This window comes from Scyliorhinus canicula, chromosome 6 (genome assembly GCF_902713615.1).
Source record: "Scyliorhinus canicula chromosome 6, sScyCan1.1, whole genome shotgun sequence".
Lineage (NCBI taxonomy): Eukaryota > Metazoa > Chordata > Chondrichthyes > Carcharhiniformes > Scyliorhinidae > Scyliorhinus > Scyliorhinus canicula.
The window spans coordinates 55,488,917-55,506,658 of NC_052151.1; the positions used below are offsets into that span (position 1 = coordinate 55,488,917).

The following is a 17,742-nucleotide window of genomic DNA, read 5'->3' on the forward strand; positions in this document are numbered from 1 at the left end:
TGCTGTATTTCTCTATCTATCTATCTTCATTAAGGACTTAACTGAGCTGGGTCCTCCTCTTGTACCAGTTTCATAACTGACTACCACTATGTCGGAAAATAATGATCATTTGGGGCGAGGCTTTGGGAGGGCTGTTACTGTCTGTGTCACCGTACAGCAAGCATATGCAGGGAGAAGCGAAGAAAACTGTTGAAAAATTTTATTTGTTCAAAAGCATAACCTCTTTCAGTGAAATATTAAGATTGCTGGTGCTACCAGTTGTAACTATCAAAAGTCAAGCAACTTAATTGCGTAAAAATGATGAATTGACAGATACATTTTATTTTCATGTGGGTTGGTTCCCTTTTTACTTCTAGGCCTAATACTATATTGATGTTTTATTCACTGCTTACAGATGGTATTGAAAGATGATCAGAAATAGGAGCAGGAGGAGGCCATTTGGCCCATCAAGCCTGTTCTGCCTTTCAGTAAGATCATGACTGATCTGATTGTGATCTTAACTTCCCTGCCTGCCACCCATAACCCTTGATTCCCTTGTAGATGTTATAGACAGGGAAAGGTATTAATGGCCGTGATGCTGCTCTTGCATAAATTTAGAGGGAGTGTTTTAAAACTTTTTTTTGTGTTGTCATTTTTAACAATAGACATGGAGCAGGCTTTCTGGTAAGTTTAAATCAAAAGAAAAGACAAATATTTATTCACACAACACCACAACATGTAAACAGAATGAAATCACCCACTCCCCCAAACCTGCAGGCAAACATGTACACAAGTAAAGGTGAATTCTAGGGTTGAGGTATGTACTTAGGTTCACAGAAAAACAAGAAGCAAATTACACGTCTAAGTTAGTCCTCTAAAATGCAAGCATCTTTAATAAATTTGTTAAACATCATTTGTACAAGAATAAACCTGATACAAGTAACAAACTAAGAGTTTGTGGAAAACAATGCTGTTCTTCCCAGAATGAGAATATAATATGTACAAGTGAGGAGGGTGTTAAGTCGAGCGCATACCTCCGCCATGCTATCTTTGTGTTAAGTCTGTCATGACAAATATGCTGCTCTTGATGTATTTATCTGCCTGGCTGATGCTCTGTAACTACAAAGCTGAAAAAGGAAATATCTTTATTCACAACTTCCATTTCACTGAGGAGGTTTCAGTCCAATCCATATCCAACAACCTGCTCTGAAAACTCTGCTGACATTTTGACAACTGTGACAAATTCCACCACAGCAGCTGAGAAAATTGACACCGTTCTCAAACAATCAACAACATTCTAAATGAAAAAATCCTTCAACATTTTGTTTTAAGAAAAATCAATTTGCCCTCTCTCGCAATATTAACAGATCCTTCAAAAAAGAAATTCCAGGATCCAGATCCCGATCTGCACCTTCGCCAAGGACGCCATACCCTTCTGGGTACCAAGCTTTGTTGAAGTCTAGCCATTATTTTTTTGAGATATATTGTTCACAAACAGATGGGTGAGAATATTACCTCAGCCCACCTCCAGTGGCACAGGTAATAACTGTGCAATATGTTAATTAACGTTGGCTAGAAATTAGACTTTCCAAGCTTTATTAATATTCTGGTATTAGATTTTTCTAAATGTGCAATTTATTGCTGCCTGGCTATCATATGAAATGAGCATTAATTGAACTGTATTCTGAAATAATGTACAGCTGCTGGGTATTAATGAACAGTAGGTACTGTATTGTGTAAACAACACTTTGAGTGAGGAGTCAACGGAAATACTGTGGAGACATGTTTGGAAAATTACTAGTAGACACAGATTGATCATACAGTATGAATGTGGGATTAATTTAACAAATTATTTTTGTGTTACAGGTGGTTATTCCAAGAAGCCCTATCCAGGCCAAGGGATTGTTGCTATCATGCATACAGGACAAAAATCCTTGCATCTTTTTTGAGCCTAAAATACTTTACAGAGCTGCAGGTAAGTTTCCTGTGTTTCTGTTACAAGATTACCACCGACTACATTTACCAATTTTGTTGGAATTAATGCTTGATTGATTGATTGATTTGATTTATTGTCACATGTACCGAAGTACAGTGAAAAATATTTTTCTGCGGCCGAGGGAACATACACAGTACGTATATAGTAGACAAAAAGAATAATCAACAGAGAACATTGACAAATGGTACATTGATAAAGTGTTTGGTTACAGTGCGGAACAAGGGGCCAAACAAAGCAAATACATGAGCAAGAGCAGCCGAGGGCATCGTGAATAGTGTCTTACAGGGAACAGGTCAGTCCGAGGGGGAGTCGTTGAGGAGTCTTGTAGCTGTAGGAAAGAAGCTGTTCTTATGCCTGGAAATGTGGGTCTTCAGACTTCTGTACTTTCTACCTGATGGAAGGTCCTGGAAGGAGGCACTGCCTGGGTGGGAGGGGTCTCTGATAATGTTGTCTGCGCTCCTGAGGCAGCGGGATGTGTATACGGAATCAATGGGAGGGTGGTAAGCTTGTGTGATGCGTTGGGCTGAGTTCACCACACTCTGCAGTTTTTGGCGATCTTGGACCGAGTAGTTGCCATACCAAGCTGTGATGCAGCCGGATAGGATGCTCTCTATCATACATGTCGAAGTTTGAGAGAGTGGTGCAGACATGCCAAGTAGAGACGTTGTTGAGCTTTCTTGACTGTTGCATCAATGTGAGTGGACCAGGACAGATTGTTGGTGATGGTTACCCCCAGGAAGTTATCGACCATCTCCACTTTGGAGCCATTGATGCAGACGGGAGTGTGTGTCGTGCGCCGCTTCCTGAAGTCGATGATCAGTTCCTTGGTCTTTCCAACATTTAGAGAGAGGTTGTTTTCGGTACACCATGCAACCAAGTGATTTATCTCCCTCCTGTAGTCTGATTAGTCGTTGTTTGAGATACGGCCCACCACAGTCGTATCATCCGCAAACTTATAGATTGAGTTGGAGTTTAATCTTGCCACACAGGCATTTGTGTATAAGGAATGCAGTAGAGGATTGAGCACACATCCTTGCGGGGCCTCATGAGGACTAATGTGGAGGAGGTGCTGTTACCTATCCTGACAGATTGCGGTCTGTTGCTGAGGAAGTCAAGGATCCAGCTGCACAGAGAGGGGTCAAGTCCAAGATTGCAGAGTTTGGTTATTAGTCTTGTCGGGATGCAGCTATGTAAGTTAAAGTCAATGTTCTAATTCATTGGAAAATACAAATGTGTTTGGCAAAGGTCAAAACCAGACGTTTATGTATGCTGGAGATCAAATAAGACATTCCAATTTTGTCATCTTTTTGGTGTTTATGTTGGCTTTCTGTTTTTGGTTCAACTAAGTGCAGTATTATTATGCTGCACCTTCCAAAGCCTGACATTTTATTAAGAAAATCACTTTTGGCACTTGATTTTTTTTTTAATATGTTGAGTAACATTTCAAAGCATTTATGACACTGGAAGCAAAAAAGCATTTTCTGTTTCTCAGATTACCCGCATCTGCAATATTTTACTTTTATTTCAATGTTTTCTGATTTCGGGAACAATGAAAATCGAAGCATGCTATTGAATCCCAAGATTGTTTGGACGATGAATTTACTGCAGTGTGATTCTTGTTCTCGATATGATTCCAGCCAGTGGAGAATTTTAGGTAACCTTGTGACATGCATTGCTAATTGGCTGAGGGGTAGGAAACAACGTAGGGGATAAAGGCTACATTCTCTGAATACTGGGATGTGACAACTGATCTTCTCCAGGGAATCTGTATTAATTTTCAGCTTTTCACTTTGCTGGTGCTTGGAAGAAGGAATAGAGAGGTCTATATTCAAATTTATAGGTGACACAAATTTAGGAGACACAAGTCTTGTGGGTTGGAGCAGGGAGTTACAAAGGGACATGGACAGATTAAGTGGGTGGGCAAAACTATAGCCGATGGAATTCAAAGTGGGGTTGTGAGATTTGCATCCGAGAAAGACCAATTGAAATGTTTTTTTTAATAGGAGCTGTGACTGAGCAAAGACATTTTGGGTATCCATGTATACAGATCACTAAAATTTAATAGACAGGTATAAGAAATAGTCAGAAAATTGTACAGGATGTTCACCTTTAATTCAAGAGGGATGGCATGAAAAAAAGAGGAAATTATAAGTTTTACAAAGCCTCAGTCAGACTTTGTTTGAAGCACTGAATTCAGTTTTGAAGACCACGCCTCATGAAAGTAGCTACAATCTAGCAAAAGGTGTAGCATAGAATCACCAGAATGATATCACGCTTTTGAATGTTAAATTATAAGGAGAGCTCGTATGAAGATGTCTTGTTATTCTGATTGGTTTAAGTGTTATAATACCAAAAGAACTTGCATACAGATTGCATTTAAAAAGTTGAGTGGAAAATGTGTCGATTTTCGTAAGATTATGATTCATTAAGGTAGGTAGAAATTATTTACGTTGGTGGAGGAATCAAGCCGGTATAGTCTTAAAATTAGAGCTCGGTTTTTTAGGATAAAAACTGGGTAACATTTTTCATTAAAACCGTATGGTGGAGATTTGGAAAAGTTCCATCAAAAGACGCATGAATGCCGAATCAATTAAAATTTTCAAGAGTGGGAAAGACTTACTTGCACTTAGAATCCATAGAATCCCTGCAATGCAGAAGGAGGACATTGGCCCATCGAGTCTGCACAAACCCACTGAAAGAACACCCTACTTAGGTCCAGTCCCATGCATTATCCCTGCAACCCTGTACCCCTACCTAACTAGCACATTTTTGGACACTAAGGGACATAGGTTTAGCTCACAAGGCTAAATCACTGGCTCTTAAAGCAGACCAAGCAGGCTAGCAGCACGGTTCGATTCCCGTACCAGCCTCCCCGGATAGGCGCTGGAATGTGGCGACTAGGGGCTTTTCACAGTAACTTCATTGAAGCCTACTCGTGACAATAAGCGATTTTCATTTTCATTTTCATATTTAGCATGGCCAGTCCATATAATATGCACACAAATCTTTTCTTGTATTTTTCATAACCACAGGATGATCCCAAAGTGCTTTGCAACCAATGAAATACTCTTGAAGTGTTATTGCTGTTGTAGGAAGAAGCAGCAGTTCATTTCCCTCCTCTTCCGGACCCCCCATGCCCCCTTCTAGAACTCACATGTAACCCCACAATCTCCCAGAGGCCCCTCCTTACCTGCCCTGTACCACCTCCATGTATGTTTCAGGGCAGGGGGTCCCCCCTTGGGAAAAGAGAAATTTAAAAAAAGATCGGTGGGGAAACCTATTCTCCCCCTCCGCCCAAATATACATGGGAAATCTCCTCCCACAGACCTTCTAAAGGAAGCCCTTCCTCCTGGCAGTCCCCCCAGCACATTTGCCAGGGAACACTGCCAGGGTATTGCCTTTGCACGACCGTCTCCCCTTGGGGCCTGTACTTACCTGTGCACCCCCAACGGGTTTTCTTTGCCAGATTCCCAATTGTCAGGACCTGTCACAGCCGAGGGAGGGATTCCAATGGGGAGAGGTATAAAAGAGCAGGGGAACCAGTTAATTTGATGTAAATGTAGCGCAATGGGATTCCCGATCTTTCATGGCAGGAACCCCATTTCATCATTGGCGCGGGGCGTGGACCATCGGAATGGGAAATCCCGCTGACGTAAAAGCAGTTTGAAGACTCCTCTTGGACTCTAACACTAATAATAGTCTTTATTAGTGTCACAAGTAGGCATACATTAACACTGCAATGCAGTTAATGTGAAAATCCCCTAGTCGCCACACTCCGGCAGCTGTTCGGGTACACAGAGGGAGAATTCACTTACAAGCGCGTTTACAGCACTTGTGGGAGTACTCGGAGCACCCAGAGGAAACCCACGCAGACACGGGGAGAACATGCAGACTCTGCACGGACAGTGACCCAAACCGGGAATCGAACCTGGGACCCTGGAGCTGTGAAACAACAGTGCTAACCACTGTGCTACCGTGCCACCCATATTCTCTGCCACCACCGGCTTTCTCAGCCGCCGATAATGGAGGAGGAGGATTTTTACCTGATAAGAATAATTTATGTGAGAGTTAGTGTTTACTGCTAAAAGATGATCTTAGTAAAACTGTAAATTGGCCTGGCACTATTGAACATTCAGTGTTCAGGCTACTGCGGAAGTCTATTCCAACTTTGTGTGAAATGAAAGCTGCTACTGGTGGATTGGTGTGACCCAGTAGGTATTTTCCTTAGCTCCCGCAGTTATAATCCGAAAGTGGTACGTTCTGTTCCTCTGACTCATAAATATAAGTTTTATTGATCTGTCGGAATCATGTCAGTTCTAGTCACATGGTGTTAAAATGCATAAAGAACGTCCATTTTTTGGTCGCTGAACTATTTTGATTGGTCTAAGCCCACAAATTGACCTGACATGAATTCGTTTCAGACATTAATTTACAAGTTTGCTCATGTCTGATTTATGTAGACCAAAGGATGGTGTCACTTAGTGCAAAATTCTACAATGCCACATCTTATGGATGATGCTATATATTAATTAATTTAAATATATCCAGTTAAAATGTTAGACAAAAGGTATCACTGTAGAATTTTACAAAAATATTCTAATAATAGCTAGTTTTTCCAAATGAATAATAACCTTTATTAGTGTCACAAGAAGGCTTACATTAACACTGCAATTAAGTTACTGTGAAAATCCCCTAATCGCCACACTCTGGCGCCTGTTCGGGTACACTGAGGGAGAATTCAGAATTTCCAATTCACCTCTTTGGGGACTTAAGGGAGAAATCCGGAGTGCCCGGAGGAACTTCACGCAGACACGTGGAGAACGTGCAGACTCTGCACAGACAGTGACCCAAGCTGCGAGCCGAACCCGGGTCCCTGCCTCTGTGAAGTAACAATGCTAGGCGTTGTGAAGCAACAGTGTTAACCACAGTGCTAGGATATTGCTTTGAAGACTAAGTACACTATGTACTTTACATCCCCATTATGTGCATGTTAAGGAGAGAAAAAGAAAGCAATGTTAAAATCTAACAATTAAATAATCTGCACACTTGACATCAAAACATGTTTGCTACAAAATTAAGATAAAAGCTGTGATTGGTAGTGGAATTTAAAAAGCTGACCAGTTTCAGTTTTTAACAAGACAAAAAACTTATGGTAAAATAGGTGCACGTTGGTATAGGGAGAGCAGCTATTCAGATCCTAAGGCCAGGTATTTTGGAACTAAGGAAGGAATTAAAAAGTAGAACCTCGAGGGGAGTAATAGTTTCATACGCTCGTCTGAAAATGGAAAATAAGGAAGATTAGTTCATATCTTCAAGCATAGTATAGTAGGGACGACGAGGCATATCGAGACAATATCTGCTAAGGTATCTATTGAAAAGGGACAGGGTGCACCTAAACAGGACTCGGACCAATATCTTTGTGGAAAGGTTCAATAATGTGTTTGCGAGTGGCAGAGGATGGGTGGCAGCATATAGAAGTAAAAAAGATGAATAAGGGGTTTAAAGTGTGAGTGTTGAACAGTACAAGAGAAGGCAGTAGTACCATATTAGATTTGGGTGGATTAAGAAGCATTAAGAGGAATGCAAAGATAGGATATGTACGTAAATGCACCCAATGTGGTGCGTGAGGTTGGTGAGCTGTAAGCACAAATAGCAGTCACTGGGGATATGATGTAATGGTAATAGCAGAAACATAGCTTAAAACTGGTGAGGATCCGGTATTTAACGTACAATGATATATCATGTTCAGAAAAGATTGAGAAGGGAAAAAGGGACATTAATGATTAGGGAAGAGATTGTAGTCTTGTAAAGAGAGGACTTCCTTGAGACAATGATATTTTCATTAGAGTTGACAAACAGGAAGGTTAAGATCATGCTACTTGGGTATACTACAGATTTTCAAATAGTGGGAGCGAGACAGAGGAACAAATCTGCAAAAAAACCACAGAGATGTACATGAACTATAGAGTGGTGATAATGGGGACTTTAATTACTCAAGTACTAATAGGTATAATGTTAACGTAAAGGATAAAGAGGGAGTTAAATATCTGTACTGATCAGGAGAAATTTCTTGATCAGTATGATCTTGGTCCAACTAGAAAGGAAACATTGCTGGATCTGGTGCAGGGAAATGAGGTGGTCCAAGTGGACCAAATGTCTGCAGGGGGAACATTTGGGTCAGAGTGTTCAGTAAGGTTTAGATAACTAATGGAGAAGAGCAAGGAACAATTTGATATAGAACATCAGTGCGATGAGAAGGGATCTGGCCAGGATAAATTGGAATCAGACACTGACTGGAAAAGCTAGACTGGAACAATTGGTGATCTTTAAAGACGAGGTGCTTTATGTACAAGGGGTACATTCCAACAAGGACCAAAGTTAAGGAAACTAAAAACAGAGCTTCTTGGGTGATGAGGGAGATAGAGATTCTGATCAAATAGAAAAGGAGGGTGCATGATGCACATCAGGTGAGCTTTTCCAAGTGAAAAACCAGGTCAAATAAAATAGGTTGAGAGGGAAGTAAAGAGGAAAATAAGAAAAAGAAAGAGTATCAGAATAGAATGTCAGTCAAAATAAAAGGGGCCCCCAAAATCTTATACCATCATCTAAATATCAAGCGGGTAGTAAGAGATGAAGTGGGCCCAATTTGGGACATAGAGGGTGATACACACTCAGAGGCACAGTGCAAGACCAGAATGCTTAATGATTTCTTTTGGTGTTCACTGAGAACTAGGAATCTGGCAAAACCTCAATAGAAATGGTGATAGTGGAGGCAATGGATAGTGTAAAAAATGGAAGGGCCGTGCTACTGGAAAGGTTGGCAATGCTTGGGGTAGCTAAGTCATCTGGTCCAGATTGCTTGCATCCCAGGTTAGGTTTAGACTAGTAATTGGAAGAAGGCTAATTTCAATGCGATAAGAAGGGATCTGGCCAGGATAAATTGAAATCAGAGACCGACAGGAAAAGCTGTAGTGGAACAGTTGGTGATCTTTAAAGAAGAGATGCTTTAGATGCGACATCCCAACAATGGCGAAAGATAAGGGAACTAAAAACAGAGCTTCATGGATGATGAGGGTGATAAGAGCCTGCCAGAATTCATGTTATGAGGCTGGTGCTGGGAAAGTCATTGGGTTGAGTTGCAGGTCAAGACACTGCCTTTCCACATTTCCAGGTGCTTTCATTCTATCACTAGCATCGTATCCTTCTTCTCACCCTGGCACCCAAAGATTTATTCAAGACGTTTTGTGCACTTTCCTAGCAAACTTCGAAAACAATTTTGTTTAATGTTTCAGAGCTTTATGCAGTTTGCACTCAGTGTTGAGAACCATCTATAGGCACCTTAATATAAGTCTTCATTTCTTATTTTCCTCCTGACCCATCGCTGCAAAATGTTCAGACTTCACAGAGAGCACTGACTGATGCAATTAGTTCGAGTCACTTTTTAGTTCGAAAGAAACCACCACTGTACAATTCCTCATCGTGGTGAAGTGCTAAAAAGTGGATGCAGCATGCAATAGAGTTAGGTGATTCCTTGACCAGTGGCTGAGGCCAAAGCTCTACCATTTCCAGCCATGAAGGATAGTGGACAATTAAACATCTAATGGTAGGAGGCTGCTTCAAGAACATCCCATCCTCAATGAAATGAGGTGAAAAAAATGAAAATCGCTTATTGTCACGAGTAGGCTTCAATGAAGTTACTGTGAAAAGCCCCAAGTCGCCACATTCCGGCGCCTGTCCGGGGAGGCTGGAGCCGTGCTGCTGGCCTGCTTGGTCTGCTTTAAAAGCCAGCGATTTAGCTCAGTGAGCTAAACCAGCTAAACCAGGTGGAGCCCATTATTAATTAAAACTCAAGTCAGAAGGGCCGAGTAGAAGGTCCTTGAGGTCCCCTACATCACAGGTGCCAGTCTTCAGCTAATTTGATTTCCCTCCATGTAACATCGTCTTCAGGGCTACAGGTCCCTTCGACAATATGACTGAAGACTCGTGCTCCAGAACCAGCCAAGCTATTCCAGTGCTGGTTTCCGCCAGTGTGAAAACTTCAGTTGGAATGGCCTGTCCACAAAAATAGCAGGCGAAATCACTTACTCTTCTGTCAATCTATTCATACTCATCAGTGAAGTGATGAAATAAGTCATTGACAATGCTATCAAGTGGTATTTATTCACCAATAACCTGATCACCAATACTCCGTCTGGGTTCCAACTTAATTATAGCCTTCATTCGAGTATTTTCCTGAGTTGAATTCCAGAGGTGGGACTGATTCCCTTGCTACCAAGGCAGTATTCAATTAAATGGCCATTAGCTGGAGTCGTGTCTGGGAAGATATTTATGATTGTTGGAGGTCAATCATCTCAGCCACACATCGTTGTTGTAGGACCCAGCAGTGTTTTTGGCCCAACTTTCTCTAGTTGTTCATCAGTGGCCTGCCCTCCATCATGAGCTCAGAATTAGGACTGTTTGCTAACTATTGCACAGCTGCATACTATATTCCTCAGTGAGGAAGCAATCTCTGTCTGAAAAGGCATGGATAAAGTGCAGACTTTGACTGAAAAATGGCAACTAATATTTATACGTATCACATAAGTGCCAAGAAATAACCATCCTCCAACAGGAGAGATACCTGCCCTTGGCATTGAATATCATTACCACCGCAAATCTACTTCATTGACTCTTGAGTGACAGACTATATGCAAAATTCTACAGAAGGTTTTGATTATAGATAACATTATGTCCATGTTTGCTGCCTTGAATGGTGATTGCTAACTTATTGCTCTGAAAACTGCAGCCAACATTTGTTTTATTATGCTTGTACCCCGTTAATTTTTCTTATAAAGTAATAGCCACTGAAAATAATATACTTTAGGTTGCATTTTACGAGATGGCCCGTCTTTAGCAGGATGTGTGCGTTGCAAAGTTATTTTTATCATTTCATGTACTACATCTTTCCCTGCCTGATTTTTCAAAACTATTTTTCACGAGTGAGCCTCTTATCGGTGTCGAACCTTTCACAAAAAATTGATATTTATGTCCAGCAGAAGATCTTGTGACTTTTGGATAGCCTCACTTTTATCCTTCATAGACTTGCTGTGGTTAGCATTGCAATGATTTAATTGTGATTTTTGTGATTTGAACCACTTAATCTGATTTGCCTTGGTCATGTTCCATAGCATTGGTAAGAATCTTTGCAACACCCACCATTGGCTGGATTTTATGGCTCCCTACCGGCTGTGTTTTGGCAGGATGGAGTCAAGGGTAAAATAAGAGGGGTGGCAGCTTGCCAAGTTTCTTTTTTTTTAAAATAATTTTTATTCAAATTTTTACAAAATATTAATAACAACAAATTATATATTAACAACTGAGAAAAACCAAAGAAAACAACCCCCCCCCCCCCCCACAAATACAAAACAGAAAAAGTAGATTAACGCCCGTCGTAACCAAAGAACATATGTACACATCCCTTCAACCCTAACCACTGAGACGACCCCCCCCCCCCCCCCCCCCCCCCCCCCCCCCCCCCGGCGGCTGCTGCTGCTGGCCTCTTTCCCTATCGTTCTGCTAGGAAATCTAGAAAAGGCTGCCACCGCCTGAAAAACCCCTGAACTGATCCCCTTAGGGCAAATTTCATCCTTTCCAATTTGATAAACCCCGCCATATCATTGACCCAGGCCTCCACGCTTGGGGGCCTTGCATCCTTCCACTGAAGAAGAATCCTCCACCGGGCTACTAGGGACGCAAAGGCCAGAACACCGGCCTCTTTCGCCACCTGCCCTCCCGGCTCCCCTGCAACGCCGAATATTGCGAGTCCCCAGCCTGGCTTGACCCTGGATCCTACCACCCTCGACACTGTGCTCGCTACCCCCTTCCAAAATTCCCTCAGCGCTGGGCATGCCCAGAACATATTGGCATGATTCGCTGGGCTCCCTGAGCACCTATTGCACCTGGCCTCGCCCCCAAAGAACCGACTCATCCTCGTCCCGGTCATATGAGCCCTATGCAGCATCTTAAACTGTATGAGGCTGAGCCTCGCACAAGAAGAGGAGGAGTTCACCCTTCCTAGAGCATCTGCCCACATCCCCCCCTCAATCTCCTCACCCACCTCCTCTTCCCATTTACCCTTTAGCTCCTCCACCGAGGCCTCGTCCATCTCCTGCATCACTTGGTATATTTCCGAAATCTTCCCCTCTCCAACCCACACCCCCGAGTGCACCCTGTCCTGGACCCCACGCGGGGGCAACAACGGGAATCCCGTCACCTGCCGCCTGGCAAACGCCGTCACCTGCATGTATCTGAAGGTGTTCCCCGGGGGGAGCCCGAACTTCCCCTCTAGCTCACCCAGGCTAGCAAACCTCCCATCTAAAAACAGGTCCCACAACCTCCTAATACCCGCCCTGTGCCAACCCAGGAACCCACCGTCAATATTCCCTGGGACAAACCGATGGTTCCCCCGTATCGGGGACCTCATCGAGGCCCCCACCTCCCCCCTGTGTCTCCTCCACTGCCCCCAAATTTTGAGGGTAGCCGCCACCACCGGGCTCGTGGTATACCTCGTCAGAGGGAGCGGCAGCGGCGCCGTCACCAGCACCTCCAGGCTCGTGCCCACACAGGATGCCATCTCCATCCTCTTCCATGCTGCCCCCTCCCCGTCCATCACCCACTTACGCACCATCGCTGCTTTGGCAGCCCAATAGTACCCACAGAGGTTGGGCAGCGCCAGCCCCCCCCATTTCTGCCCCGCTCCAAGAACACCCTTCTCACCCTCGGGGTCCCATGCGCCCACACAAACCCCGTAATGCTCCTGTTGACCCTCCTGAAAAAAGCCTTTGGGATAAGGATGGGAAGGCACTGAAACAGGAACAAAAACCTCGGGAGCACCGTCATCTTGACGGACTGCACCCTACCCGCCAGCGACAGCGGCAACAGGTCCCATCTTTTAAACTCCTCCACCAGCCTTGTAAGGTTGAGTTTGTGTAGGGCCCCCCAGCTCCTGGCCACCTGGACTCCCAGGTACCTAAAACTCCTCTCCACCCTTCTTTAGTGGGAACCTACCAAGACCCTCCTCCTGGTCCCCCTGATGCACGACAAACAGCTCGCTCTACCCCAGGTTGAGCTTGTATCCTGAAAACTCCCCAAATTCCCTAAGGATCTTCATCACCTCCGGCATTCCCCCCCACCAGGTCCGCCACATACAACAATAAATTATCGGCATAGAGCGACACACGGTACTCCTCCTCCCCCTCGCGCCAGTCCCCTCCAGTTCCTCGACTCCCTCAACGCCATGGCCAGGAGTTCAATTGCTAACGCAATGAGCAGGGGGACAGGGGCCACCCCTGCCTCGTCCCTCGATATAATCGAAAATACTCCGATCTCCTCCTATTCGTGGTTACGCTCGCCATCGGCGGCTCATATAATAGCCTCACCCATCTGACAAACCCCTCCCCAAACCCAAACCTTTCCAGCACCTCCCACAAGTACCCCCACTCAACCCTATCAAAGGCCTTCTCCGCGTCCAGCGCCACCACTATCTCCGCTTCCCCCGCTACCGCTGGCATCATTATAACATTCAAGAGATTCCGTATGTTGGTGTTCAACTGTCGCCCCTTCACGAACCCCATCTGATCCTCATGAATGACCCGTGGCACACAGTCCTCTATCCTCGTGGCCAAGATCTTTGCCATCAGTTTGGCGTTTACATTTAACAGCGAGATTGGCCTGTATGACCCACACTGCAGGGGGTCCTTGTCCCGCTTAAGGATCAGGGAAATCATCGCCCGGGACATAGTCGGGGGCAGAGCCCCCCCCTCCCATGCCTCGTTGAAGGTCCTAACCAACAGGGGACCCAACAGGTCTGCATACTTCTTATAAAATTCGACCGGGAACCCATCTGGCCCCGGCGCCTTCCCCGGCTGCATCCCAATTCCTTTGACCAGCTCCTCGAGCTCAATCGGCGCCCCCAATCCCTCCACCTGTCCCTCCTCCACCCTCGGGAATCGCAGCCGGTCCAAGAAGCACCCCATTCCCCCCCCCCCCCCCTTTCCCGCCGGGGGTTCAGACCGATACAGTTCCTCATAGAAGTCCCTGAAGACCCCATTGATGTCTACCCCCCTTCGCACCACATTTCCTCCCCTATCCTTGACTCCACCAATCTCCCCGCCGTATCCCGCTTGCGGAGCTGATGCGCCAGCATCCAACTCGCCTTCTCCCCATATTCATACACCGCTCCCTGTGCCTTCCTCCACTGAGCCTCCGCCTTTCTAGTGGTCAGCAGGTCAAACTTGGCCTGAAGACTACTCCGCTCCCTCAGCAATCCCTCCTCCGGAGCCTCCGCGTATCTCCTGTCCACCCTCACCAGCTCCCCCACCAACCTCTCCCTCTCTCTTCGCTCCCTCCTCTCCCTATGGGTTCGAATGGAGATCAACTCCCCTCTGACCACCGCCTTCAGTGCCTCCCAGACCGTCCCCACTCGGACCTCCCCATTATCATTAGCCTCCAGGTACCTCATGATACCTCCTCGAACCCGCCCGCTCACCTCCTCATCTGCCAACAGCCCCACCTCCAAGCGCCAGAGTGGGCGCTGGTCACTCTCCTCCCCCAGCTCGAGGTCCACCCAATGTGGGGCATGATCTGAAATGGCTATCGCCGAATATTCGGCGTCCTCCACCCTCGGAATCAGCACCCTACTCATAATGAAAAAGTCGATCCGGGAATAGGCCTTGTGCACATGGGAGAAGTATGAAAACTCCCTGGCCCTTGGCCTCGCAAACCTCTAAGGATCCACCCCATCCATCTGATCCATGAACCCCCTCAACACCTTGGCCGCCGCTGGCCTCCTACCCGTCCTGGATCTGGATCAATCCAGTGGCGGGTCCAACACTGTATTAAAATCCCCCCCCCCCCCATTATCAGGCCCCCGATCTCCAGATCTGGAATGCGGCCCAACATGCGCCGCATAAAACCCGCATCGTCCCAGTTCGGGGCGTACACGTTGACCAACACCACCCACTCCCCCCGCAGCTTACCACTCACTATCACATACCTCCCGCCGCTGTCTGCCACCACATTCAACGCCTCAAACGACACCCTCTTTCCCACCAGGATCGCCACCCCTCGATTTTTTGCATCCAGCCCCGAATGAAACACTTGGCCTACCCATCCTTTCCTCAATCTAACCTGGTCCGCCACCTTCAGGTGTGTCTCCTGGAGCATGGCCACGTCCGCCTTCAGCCCCTTCAGGTGCGCGAACACGCGGGCCCGTTTGACTGGCCCGTTCAGTCCCCTCACATTCCAGGTTATCAGCCGGATCAGGGGGCTCCCTGCCCCCCCTCCCCCGCCGACTAGCCATAACCCTTCCTCTGCCCGCCACAGGCCCGCGCCTCCCACTCGGCCCGTTTCCCACGGCGGCAAACCCCCGACTCAACCCACTCTGCATACATCAGCTCCTCCCTGACCATTCCAGCAGCAGCCCGGTAACCCCCTCCCCCCGGGCCCCCCTAGCCGCGTTACTCCCTCCATAGTACTCCCGTAAGCCAGCTGACCCCGGCAACTCCCGCCACTCCTCCGACCCCTCCCAATGTGGGGCTGCCCCTCCTCCCCAGTGCCCACGAGCAGGCTCTCCTCCTCCCCCTCCCGCTCTCACGCTGGAAAAAAAAGCCCGCGCTGTCACCTCCGACTCCGCCCCCCTCAGCCCTCAGCACGGGAAAAAGCCCGCGCTTTCCTCCTGTCCGGCCACGTCACCTCTAAAACAACACCCATTGTCGGCCCCATCCCCCCGCGGAGCCCCGGCCCCCCTTCCCACCATCAGCTCCCCACACAGCCAGTCTGCCCCCCTCCACCGAGCCCAAGCAAAAAGACAGTGCCCCACTCACCCTGAAAGCAACATAGAACCAACATTAAACAGAAACCCCCCCCTCAAAAGATAACACAGTTACACAGAGCACCCCGCACCCAGCCCTCAGGTTGAGTCCAACTTCTCGGCCTGCACGAAGGCCCACGCCTCCTCCGGGGACTCGAAGTAGAAGTGCCGGTCCCTGTAGGTGACCCACAAATGCGCCGGTTGCAGCATGCCGAACTTGACTCCTTTTTGATGTAGCACCGCCTTCGTCCGGTTGTACCCGGCCCTCCGCTTAGCCACCTCCGCGCTCCAGTCCTGGTAGATCCGTACCACCGCGTTCTCCCACCTGCTGCTCCGCTCCTTCTTGGCCCACCTGAGCACACACTCCCGGTCAGCGAACCGATAAAACCGCACCAGCACCGCCCGTGGCGGCTCATTCGGCTTGGGCCTTCTTGCCAGAATTCTGTGGGGCCCCTCCAGCTCCAGGGGCCCCTGGAAGGAACCAGCTCCCATCAGCGAGTGCAGCATGACGACCACATAGGCCCCCAAGTGTGACCCCTCCAGCCCCTCCGGGAGGCCCAAGATCCGCAAATTTTTCCGCCTTGACCGGTTCTCCAGCTCCTTGAACCGCTCCTGCCACTTTTTTTGGAGCGCCTCATGCATCTCCACCTTTGCCACGAGGGCTGAGGCCTCATCCTCTCTTTCAGAGGCCTGTTGTCGGATCTCCTGAATTGTCACCCCCTGGGCAGTCTGAGTCTCCATCAGCTTGTTGATGGCAGCCTTCAACGGCTCTTGCAGCTCCGCTTTGATCTCCCGGAAGCAGCGCTGGAGAGTCTCCTGCTGCTCCTGCGCCCACTGCCTCCATGCCTCCAGGTCTCCGCTGGCCGCCATCTTGTGCCTCTTCCCCCGCTTTTTCTTTGGTGCTGCCACTGCTATTTTACTCGCCCCACTCCTGGTCCAGGCCATATACCGCTGGGGGAATGTTGTTATCACCTTCCCACGTCGGGAGCCGTCGAAAAAGTGCCGCTGGGGGCCCTAAAAAGAGCCCAAAGGTCCGTTCCTGGCGGGAGCTGCCGAACGTGCGGCTTAGCTCCGCATAGCCGCAACCGGAAGTCAGCCTACCACATTTCTACTCAATCCTGAGCTCTCCCTCATAATACAGTAGGTGAATTGGTGCTGAAAGCAGCAACTTCCCCTCAATTTTTAAATAAATAGCAATGGATCAATTAAGCTTGTTACCAAGCCAGTTGACCTGAATAATATGCTGCCCATGGCATAATCTGATTGGCATGGGCAAGTGGGTGGAGCGGGCAGGCAGTTTTTTTTAAAGCAAACTGTTTAAAAGGTGGGAGTGGGTGGGCTGTGAACTTTAAGGGTGCCCTGTGCACATCGGGGGCCACCCCTCCAAGATGATAATGATAGCCCCTTTGTTTCTTCCTGTTTGGTCCCTAATACCTGCCCCCCCACCCCAACATCCTTCACATCTCGTTGTTGCCTCCCCAATTCATCCCGTCCAAAACCCCAAATTCACTTTACTTCAGTGGACATGTCTTCTTCATCAGCGTGTCTGCCTGCAGTCCTGGCAGCGCCCAGTACTGAGCTCTGGTGCTGCTGGAACTGCGAGAGCTGCCGGTCAATCAGTGAGTGGCAGAAGTCCCACTCTCACCTTGTTCGTTCTGCCTGCAGGGCTGCTTTCTTTAATGTTGGTTGACTGGCGCCCAGCAGCACACCCTCCCTATAAAATTCAGCCCCATGTGTAACCAGGGATTAAAATAAATTTATCCCCTCTTCCTGCATATCCCAGTTGTCTAAGAGCTATGCTCATAATTCTCCTTTTACAATGGGTTTGACCTAATCTCTCTGTTTAATCAAAACCTCAATCTTCGACTGATAAAACCCTGTAAGAGCAAAAAGAGCAAGTGTGGTAGCTGCCATGTTG

The 17,742-nt window shown here is 47.2% G+C and overlaps 1 protein-coding gene across 2 annotated transcripts in view; it reads left to right on the forward strand.

The window, feature by feature from the left end:
- bckdhb (branched chain keto acid dehydrogenase E1 subunit beta) overlaps window positions 1-17,742 on the forward strand; it is a 380,244-nt gene that overhangs the window by 126,003 nt on the left and 236,499 nt on the right. For both annotated transcript variants that reach the window (XM_038799321.1, XM_038799322.1), the window contains exon 6: window positions 1,846-1,954. In XM_038799321.1, coding sequence (XP_038655249.1) covers window positions 1,846-1,954 — 109 coding nt within the window. The remainder of the gene's footprint in view (window positions 1-1,845; window positions 1,955-17,742) is intronic.